The sequence below is a fragment of the Anastrepha ludens genome, chromosome 5 (genome assembly GCF_028408465.1).
Source record: "Anastrepha ludens isolate Willacy chromosome 5, idAnaLude1.1, whole genome shotgun sequence".
NCBI classification, from domain to species: domain Eukaryota; kingdom Metazoa; phylum Arthropoda; class Insecta; order Diptera; family Tephritidae; genus Anastrepha; species Anastrepha ludens.
In genome coordinates this window covers 49,669,188-49,678,306 of record NC_071501.1, presented here as the reverse complement: position 1 = coordinate 49,678,306, position 9,119 = coordinate 49,669,188, and the positions used below count along the sequence as shown (strand labels likewise).

General features: G+C 33.2%; 2 protein-coding genes across 2 annotated transcripts; both read right to left on the bottom strand.

Annotated features, from left to right (window-relative positions):
• Positions 1–2,893: 2,893 nt before the first annotated feature.
• On the bottom strand, positions 2,894–6,102 carry LOC128862729 (protein hook). The gene is made up of 12 exons (XM_054101417.1): positions 5,901–6,102; positions 5,726–5,791; positions 5,221–5,657; positions 4,860–5,144; positions 4,545–4,796; positions 4,075–4,264; positions 3,880–4,001; positions 3,703–3,821; positions 3,584–3,636; positions 3,348–3,524; positions 3,187–3,289; positions 2,894–3,131 (listed from the first exon to the last, which is right to left on the bottom strand). The coding sequence occupies exons 1-12, from the start codon at positions 5,983–5,985 to the stop codon at positions 2,999–3,001; spliced, it is 2,022 nt and encodes a 673-aa protein (XP_053957392.1). The 5' UTR covers positions 5,986–6,102; the 3' UTR covers positions 2,894–2,998.
• A 1,322-nt stretch (positions 6,103–7,424) lies between these two features.
• On the bottom strand, positions 7,425–7,996 carry LOC128864237 (uncharacterized). The gene is made up of 2 exons (XM_054103803.1): positions 7,797–7,996; positions 7,425–7,736 (listed from the first exon to the last, which is right to left on the bottom strand). Exons 1-2 carry the CDS (start codon positions 7,913–7,915, stop codon positions 7,451–7,453), a joined length of 405 nt encoding a protein of 134 aa, XP_053959778.1. The 5' UTR covers positions 7,916–7,996; the 3' UTR covers positions 7,425–7,450.
• Positions 7,997–9,119: the final 1,123 nt, after the last annotated feature.

Genomic DNA, 9,119 nt, shown 5'->3' with positions numbered 1-9,119 from the left:
GTATTTTATTATTTTAGAAATGCGTCCAAAAGGTCTTACAGATCTAGAAATAAAACAGATAATAAACTTCGATTGGAATAATTCTGATGATGAAGAAGATGAGGAAGAAGAAGAAGAGTTATATGATTCGAATCTGGAGAAATTAATTGAAGAAACGATGGATAAAGTAATGGAAAGAGGGGAAAACTTTGAAATAAATTTGATAGACGGTATGAAGAAGTTGAAAATGTTGCGGACACAGAAAATATCGCCGAGGTAAGTTATAAAAAAATCAATCTGGAGAAATTGAGATGGAGGAACGCGGGCCTAACCGTTTTTGAAACTGCTTGGAAAGAAGATCAAGTTTGTCGAGAAGTCAAAGTGCCAATCAAATACTTAAATGAATTTTTCGATGATGAAATAATAAACAAGGTTTGCAACGAAACAAATCTGTATTCAATGCAAACTAAAGGAGTAGAGCTAAACTGTTCACCATTCGAAATTAGGCGAATCTTTGGGGTACTTCTTTATTTAGGCATTATACAAGTTCCAAATTTGAGAGGAATGCCAGGAGGAATGGCAAAGTATTGACGAACAAATGATTAAATATAAAGGACGTCACAATTTGAAACAATACCTTCCAATGAAGCCCAATAAGTGGGGCTTTAAAATGTTTACGAGAGCTGGAGTTTCAGGTATCGTATATGATTTTGCTCTCTACGTAGGAGAAGGAACATGCCCATCTTTTGGACTAGGGATATCATCAGATATAGTATTGCATTTAGCCTCAACTGTTCCCTCAAATAAAAATTAGAAATTGTTTTTTGATAATTGGTTCGCTTCCATAAGCCTGATGATTGCGCTAAAGGAAAAAGGTATATTAGCAGCAGCACCAATACGAAGCAACCGGATGAAAAACTGTTGCCTTACGGATGAAAAGGAACTTATGAAAGAAGGTCGTGGTTCTTATGATTTTAAATATGAAGCAACATATAATTTAGTTGCATGCCGCTGGTACGACAACAAGAGCGTTCAACTGGTATCAAACTATATATGTAGCTGAAAATCCAGTTTCAGAATGCAAACGCTGGTGTCGTAAGCAAAAAAAGTACATAAATATAGCTAGACCTGCTATTGTTGGCTGTTATAACAAGCATATGGGAGGCGTAGACCTAGCTGATATGTTGCTAGAGTTGTATAAAATCAACCACCGTTCCAAGAAGTGGTATATGCGTATAGTGTACTGGTGTCTTAGCACAGCAGTAGTCAATAGCTGGTTGATGTATAGAAGGGACCTAAAAAATCAAGCTGGGAAAACGAAACATATGTCATTGTTAAATTTTCAACTGATGATATCAAACGAGCTTTTACACGCGTCTGATATGGAGCCAGTAAACCAACGCAAAAGAGGTCGCCCATTGGCAGATCTTTCAAGCATAGTCTCAGATTCATCATTACCGTTGTCTCCAGCACCATCAAATATTTCAAACGTTTCATCACAAGGTTCATCGCAATCTACAAAACGATCATATATATCTAAACCTCCAAAATCCATGCGCCTCGATCAAGTCGGTCATTGGGTTGAATGGGGAGCAAAGGGAAGGTGTAGGTTATGCCATAACGGGATTCCAAAATCCAAATGCTCAAAATGTAAGGTACATTTATGTTGTAACCCCCAAAAAAAACTGTTTTGTTTCATACCATACATAAAAAGTTAATAAAAGTAATAAAAAAATAAATAAATATCAATATTCCTTTGTGTTTTGAAATATACCACTATGGCTAAATGTTGCTTATAGGCAACTTCTCATAACTGTAAAACCAGAAGTCCTAGAGCCTTGAAATTGATATCAGTTCATATTTAGGACTCTAACATCAACCTAACGTAGTAAAAATATTTTTAACCGTGCCCACTTTAATTCTGACATTAAAGGGTTAAGTAAACGATTTTTAACATGCAAAACAATCAGTGGCACACGTGGTTTTCATTCTTTTATTCCAGTTGAAAATGAAAAAATTAAATGTAAAAAAATTTCTAACTTCAATGATAGTTTATCTTCCGTATTTAATATTTCATAATAATTCTTATCAATCCTAAAATTCTAAATAGAACACGAAAAATTTTTTTGATTATATTGAAAAAATGTATACAACTTATGTTATGTATTATTCTATTTTATAATATAGAGAAAGGGAATGGTGGATTAGGCCTACTGGGGATACCACCTTTTTTTTACATTTTTTTTTTAAAACGCACTTGACGTACTGCACCTACAGGGTGATGTGGAAAACGGTATTTATTTAATAAAAAATGTTAATTTATTAAGTTGGAATAATATTAAAAGAAATATGATGTAAAACTGTGTTCTTTATACTGTATTGGTAAAGAATAAAGCATGCTCCGGGAGCTGCCGCGCGCGGCTACTAGGCCGAGCCATGCAGTGTAAAATTCAAAAATTAATTTCTCGAGAACAAAAAAAAACCCATCTCTATAATTTGCAGTATCTTTTAAGAAGGGTTCAAACTTTGATAAAAAATTTTTTTTACAAAATTCCAGTGTACTTCGAGTAAAAAACCAACAATAAAAAATTATTGTTTAAACAAATTAGCTAAAAATTATTTTTTTTATTTTTTTTTAAATATATTATGAAAATTCAACTTTTTCCCTATAATTTTTATAAACAACTTTTTTTTGTATCACTAATATATTTCAAGATAAAAATTCTCGAAAAAAATTTAGCATAAAAATTCAATAAACAATAACTTGCAAAATAATTGAAATTTTGCAAAACCCTTTGGCATGCTTCCAAAGAGTCACAAACACAACAAAATTCCAAAGTATAAAGAAAATTGAACGACCAACTCGTACTACTTTCATGGAACGCCCCAATACTCAAATTAATTTATCATAGAATTAACTTTTGGTGTGCTTTCGGGTACACATCTTGAAATAAGTTTTGCGTCTATTTCCATCTTATTTCATAAAATATAACAAATGGCTGTGTGAGCTCACAGATTTTTATTTGTTCTTGAAAGTTGTTAACGATTTTCTAGGTGCTGATTGCCGTTGACGAGCCAAAAATGTTTGTCCCTGCCCCATTAGCAACGCAAGTTTTGCGTCTATTGCATCACGCTGTGCATTCACACCCAATCTATAATAAAACGTGTAAAAGAACGAGTAGACAATTTATATATGTATTACAGCACCTGTAAAAAGCTGTAGTCATTAAACGCTCCTCCACCGTACTCATTCTTGCCTTGGGTTCCTCTTCAGAGTCCTGAGGCCGTTCAAGCAGATTTGCTTCGATAACTGCATAAAAGCACTAATTAAGCTTTACAATAAAATTAAATAATACTAAGTACTGCACCATTGGCAAATCGCGGATCTAGATTTTTGATGACTTCCTTCGCCTTTTCAACGCATTTTCTATATTTTGCATCATAAGCTAGAAGGTCTTGCTCGCGTGTTGTAAGTGTATTTTCCAACTGAGTTATCTTGCTTTGCAATGATACATTCTGAGAAACCGATTCTTCTAGCTGTATTGCTACAGAAATTTTTAAATATTAAAAAATGTTATTAATAAAATTGCTTGCTAATCTTTACTTTTCTGCTCGTTCAACTCCATAAGTTGCTTAATCTGTTTACCAAACTCGAACCTGAAATTTGCACGATTGTAAAAGAACAATTTAGGAAATTTTTAATAAGTAATTCGATCTACGTACTCTTTAAGATTCGGATCGCCACTCTGTGATGCGTGTGATAAGGAAAGAATTCGTTCATTTGCTGATTTCAGTTGTTCGCGTAAATTTTCATTGCGCTTATTTGCATCATCCAATAGTTGCTGTTAAATAATGCGTACAACTTCTATAGTTATTTAAATAAAAATAAGGACTACTAACCGTTAATGCTGTTTGGCCACCTTGACCTTCTCGCAAAGCCTTATTTTCTAACTCTAATCTGTGTACTTTTTCCGCAAGTGCAGTCGGCTGAAGCTCTTTAGACATTGTGTTGCCATTTAAGCCTTTTAGGAAAAAAAATATTTATGATACAAAACATTTTATGAAAACCTATAACTAAATTTTCATTTTACTTACTGCCCGAACTCGTTGACAGCTGTCCGCATTTAAGTTCATCTAAAGCTTCACGAAGATTATCGCGCTCTTTCAGTAAACTTTCCTTAGCTCGCTGCAATGCACTGATATTGCTTTCAAGATTTTTATTATCAAATTCCAGTTTGACATTTTTGCTCATTTCTCCATCAAGCTGCGTATGTAAATCTTGAATCTATACAGGAATATATGTATTTTTGTAAGTCACATTTCGAATGCTTTTAGTAATTCATATGTAATAAATCCAATATGTTAGATACAAATTTACAATTCGACCACATAACGAAGGATAGTTTCTTAGGAAACACATTATTTTACATTTAATGTAGTGCGACACAAAAAAAAATTTATAAAAACAATCTGGCATTCAGAGTAATCTCGTCAAGAATAATTCCTTGCCAGGAGTTAGTGTTTTTTATATACATATGCATATAAATAGTTGTTAAATGACCCACCTTATTTTTGAAAAGTTCTACTTGGCCCTTTAGGGTGGCAGATTTTTTTGCATCTTCTTCGAATTGCATTATTTGTTGTACGTAATCAGCATTTCTCTCTTCTAAAATTTTACTATGCTTCTTTAAATCATTATACTCTTCCAGTCTCTTCTTGTATGTTTCCAATTGAATTTCATACTCTTTCAATTTATCGTTTGATTCGCGCAGCACATCCACTTCATCCTTTAGTTGGATTAGTTCAGAAGTATTTTTCTAAAAATTCATTTTAAATGTATTAAAGACAGGGATTATAAACAAATAAAGAAAAGAAATTACTGTTAACTCATCAATACGTTGCTGCATGGATTGAATCTCCTTTTCTTGTTGTTGAACTTTTAATTTCAAATCTTCCCGAGTGGCATCTGACTGTATGAGTTCCTCTTTCATCCGATCTAGTTGTCGCCGAAGTTCACTATAACGTGCTGAACCAGCTTGAACAGGTCCTAGTGACACTCCATCGTCTCCAATTGCAGCAATGTTGGATGTTAAACGTTCGACTTCGACTTGTAACTTAGCAAGTTCTTGTTGCATGCCAGATTTTTCTTCGACCAGTAATAACATCTGAAACAACAGATGTTGAAGCCATAAATTTTATGTTGAAGTCAGTAAAAAAAATGTACTTAAAATCTGTAAATACCTTATTTTCAGCTTCGAAGCATTTTTGAGCTAAGGCGTCTCGTTCTTCTTGTAATATCTTGTAATCGAAATTCGCTATGCTCAGAGAACTGGAGGGACAGAGGAGACTGCCTTTCCCTCCTTGCCAAGTCGACTCAAGATCTTGCAAAGCACGCATTATATTAGCTTGTAGTGATTCCTCTAAGGACATTATTTGTCGAATGTAATCTTGTTTGGCAACACAGTTTACTGCACAGCCGAGTACCAGCTGTAATAGACGCTCCAGCTCACCAGCGTCACATTTCTCTGCAATACGTTGTGCATCGGGGCGTGGAAAGTCCGCCAGTGAATAACTTAATACATCACTATAATAATCATAAACGCCTTCAATAACCTTCTTCAAATTACTCATCTTTAAACGCCAGTTAATCCCCGAGTTAATTTTCGACAACCACAAATCTACAATTCAATATAATTTTTTCTGCAAATGAAAAATGGTTTGACTTGCAAATATTTCCGCAACTTACTTGTAAAGACCTCAGGAGCAAATTGGTTTAATGCCTGTGCCAAAGCAACTCCATCAGACAGTTCTTCTATTAAATAAACATTACAAAAAAAAAAAATATTGCGTTATTCAATATTATGTTTAGCCACTTGGGGAGTTGTCCCGAAGTTCTATATGCTTTCTAATTGTCGTCTCACCTAAATTGGAATGCGGAGCCGTCAAATTTAGGGTTTTAAACCATTCAATTAAACTTTGACACATATCACCTTTCTCCATCTCCATTTCTTATGACGTCTTGGAAAATGCAACAAATTAAAACTTTTAAAACAAAATATATATCAAAATAAAGATAATAATTTCACTAGTACTGAAAAACAAGTGATACCATTCGATATTTTAACACTTATGATAAACAACGACTATCGATGTCGTTCGATATATGTATATTAGCTGCGCGAAGATTATTTTTGATAGTTATCGTATACTGTCAACTTTGGCGTTCCAAAAGTACCAAAATTTATTAAAAAAAAAAGGTCGATATAAGTACCAATCGACGCGTTTTGATTCCATTATTAATATTCAATAAACGAAGCGTAATTCATTAGAACCGTTCAAAATTTATTAACAAAAAATAATTCCATAAAATTGGTGTTTTGTATCACTAATTACTCATTTAAGAACGCACCAAATTAGAGTAATACACAACTTGAACACTAATTCCAATATATTCTCGATATTTTTAGTTATATACTTTGCTAAATACTGTTAATTATTTCAAAAGCTAAAATGTGAACACAATTTGCGTAACAAAACTAAAATTTGGTAGATAAATCTGGGTATGCTACTATATATTAAAATATTTTTTCTCCGATTTGAAATTCTTTCTCACGATTCTAAATCACTTTCCAATTACCCTTATAATTATGCAATTTGTCATACAAGAATTTTGTTAGTGAATCACCTCATTTGTAAGTAATTCAGTCTCAATTATCCTCCGAATTTCGAACAAATTGTTTCTTCTCTACTTTTTATAGAAAATTTATCGAAATCAGTTGTCAAGCCACAAGGCGAATTGAGTACTGTAGGTGGTGTTTTCTCAAAACTGTTACTTTATTTTTCTCAATTCTGACAAGCCTGACCTCAGGTCCCTTACCAATACAAAACAAATAGAAATTACGGCCCCTATTATGAGTTGTATTCGATCTTCGATATTCGCTGGTTGTCGAAGATCGAAAATCGAATGTCAATTTGGTATTATGAGCGGTGCAACCCTATCGAAATTTTCGTTGTTTACCGAATTTAGAGTCGAATGCAATTTTGCTTTCGATCGTGTAGCGTATAGTGGGAAAACTTGTTAAAGTGTAAGTTGTTTGCGATTATTTATGGTTTTATAGTAACCAAATAATAAATATATACTAATTTTGTTAATATTATGCAGGGCGAAAGTCGTGAGTACCAAACAACAATTAGAAAGGCGAATCCACAATTCGCAAAAGGGATTTGCACCAAACTTCAAGCAGCAAAAAAATGGGAGGAATTTACAACGGAGCTGAATTGCTTGGGACCACCAGTGAGAACGGCAGCAAAATGGATTAAGCTTAATAATGTTTTTTTTTTTTGTGATGTTTATAGAAATACATTTTCATATTTTTTTCGAATGACGAATAATTGAATAAAGAAAATTTATAACAAAAATAAAACAGAAAGTGTGGTGTAAAGGTTTCTATTTAATTCTTTTTAGATTTTTCTATAATATTCTCAAAATTTCATTTCTTATGTTTTCTAATTCTCCGTTATTTGACTCCACTTCAATATCTTCAGCATCATCGTACACATTGGGTTGAGCAAGTCCTAGCATACCTTCATTATCAATACTCAATTGGTACGATCCCTGAGCACAAACTCGCAGAACTGTGGCTAGCTTTAAAATATTTGGAATCAATTTGGCTCGGGTGCACTGCTGCAACTGGTTTTCTGTACTGGACAGTAGGTTCACAAACGGCTCTTTAGATAATCTAAAGTTCTTTAAAAATCTGTAAGGAAATTTCTGTAATATTAAGTACGTCAACACATTTTGAAAGCTCTAAATTTACTCAGTGGAAGCCATTTCTAGGTGGTTGGATGCGTCCCTCAATTGTTTCCTACTTCTAGCTAGTTCCACTAATCTTTCATCGTCCGATGAATCGTCGAACCACAACTCCGTTGTACTCATTTTCACAAAAAATACTTTTTTTACCTTTTAAAAATAATGTTAGCAAAGAATTTCAACACAATCAGTTTTTCTTTTATTTTGATTTGCTGTATCAGCTGAGAAAAAATTATCTATTGTAAATGCGTCGAGCGATCGAAATTCACAATAGTCATATTCTTCAACGAATGAGCACCATAATACCAAATGAAGTTTCGTTCGATCAGAACTTTCGATTACAGTCGAAGATCGAATGTTGCTCATAATAGGGGCCTACATGTTTGGGAAAATTTAGTTAATGAGATGGTAGTATTGTACTTTGTTAGATATACGTTGAACAAACTAATGAAAACGAAGTGCTCCGTGTTAAGTTGTGAAAGCACAAATAAATATAATGTCTCCAAATGCAGTTTTTTTGCGTCTTTCTCGCCGCCGATAAAGATGTATGCGTATAATTTCTTGCGCTTAGTTGCTTCCATTGCTTCACAAACAAGTAATTCCCCTTCCTTTGTTTGTTTACGCATGGGCTCTGACAATACAACGAATTCGGAAGGCGCAACCTGGTATTCTATCAACCTTGACGTCTAATCGATTACATTGGTGGAATGAATGCGACATTATTGCGAGAAAATAAAACGACATTAAATAACGAAAATATCCCAAAAATACATACTTTGATGGTCCAAACATATTTTTAATTTTCCAAATGTGTTATCATAAAACACATCTTTGGTTTGAGCTTTAAAAATTGACTTTCGATGTTTTTTAAAAAAGTTGTGAGCATTTGAGTTATTGACATTTAAACATTTTTAAAATATGTATTTGTTTCTTTAACCAAATCGTTTACAATAAATATTATTAATTATTTGTTTAACAATACCTTAAGCTTACATTAAGTTTTTGGTGTCCAAAATTGTAAAATATCCATGCGTTTGGTTATCCTTGGAATCACAACGATCCCCAAAGAGTTACTGTACCCTTCAGAAGAATTCATAAATAAAGACAAAAATAGCAATTTTGGAACATGTTTCCTTTAATTACTCAAAATCCACATTTCGTATTCAGTGCCAAAAAATATGTACACAAGAAATATCTTCATTGTTCTCTTAACTGAAAACATGTTAATTTTCGCGGGCTTGTATATTAAACATAAAAATATCAATACCATGTAATAAACGATTGTTGGTGTAGACACATAGTAGAGGAGAAAGATCAGATATGTTATACT

Coding starts and splice junctions, on each gene's coding strand:
- LOC128862729 (XM_054101417.1), bottom strand. CDS start 5,985: ATGGAGATGGAGAAAGGTGATATGTGTCAAAGTTTAATTGAATGGTTT. Junction 4,265..4,544: donor TAGAACTTTTCAAAAATAAG/GTGGGTCATTTA, acceptor ATTCCTGTATAG/ATTCAAGATTTACATACGCA. Junction 4,002..4,074: donor GCTGTCAACGAGTTCGGGCA/GTAAGTAAAATG, acceptor TTTTCCTAAAAG/GCTTAAATGGCAACACAATG.
- LOC128864237 (XM_054103803.1), bottom strand. CDS start 7,915: ATGAGTACAACGGAGTTGTGGTTCGACGATTCATCGGACGATGAAAGA. Junction 7,737..7,796: donor CTAGAAATGGCTTCCACTGA/GTAAATTTAGAG, acceptor ATTTCCTTACAG/ATTTTTAAAGAACTTTAGAT.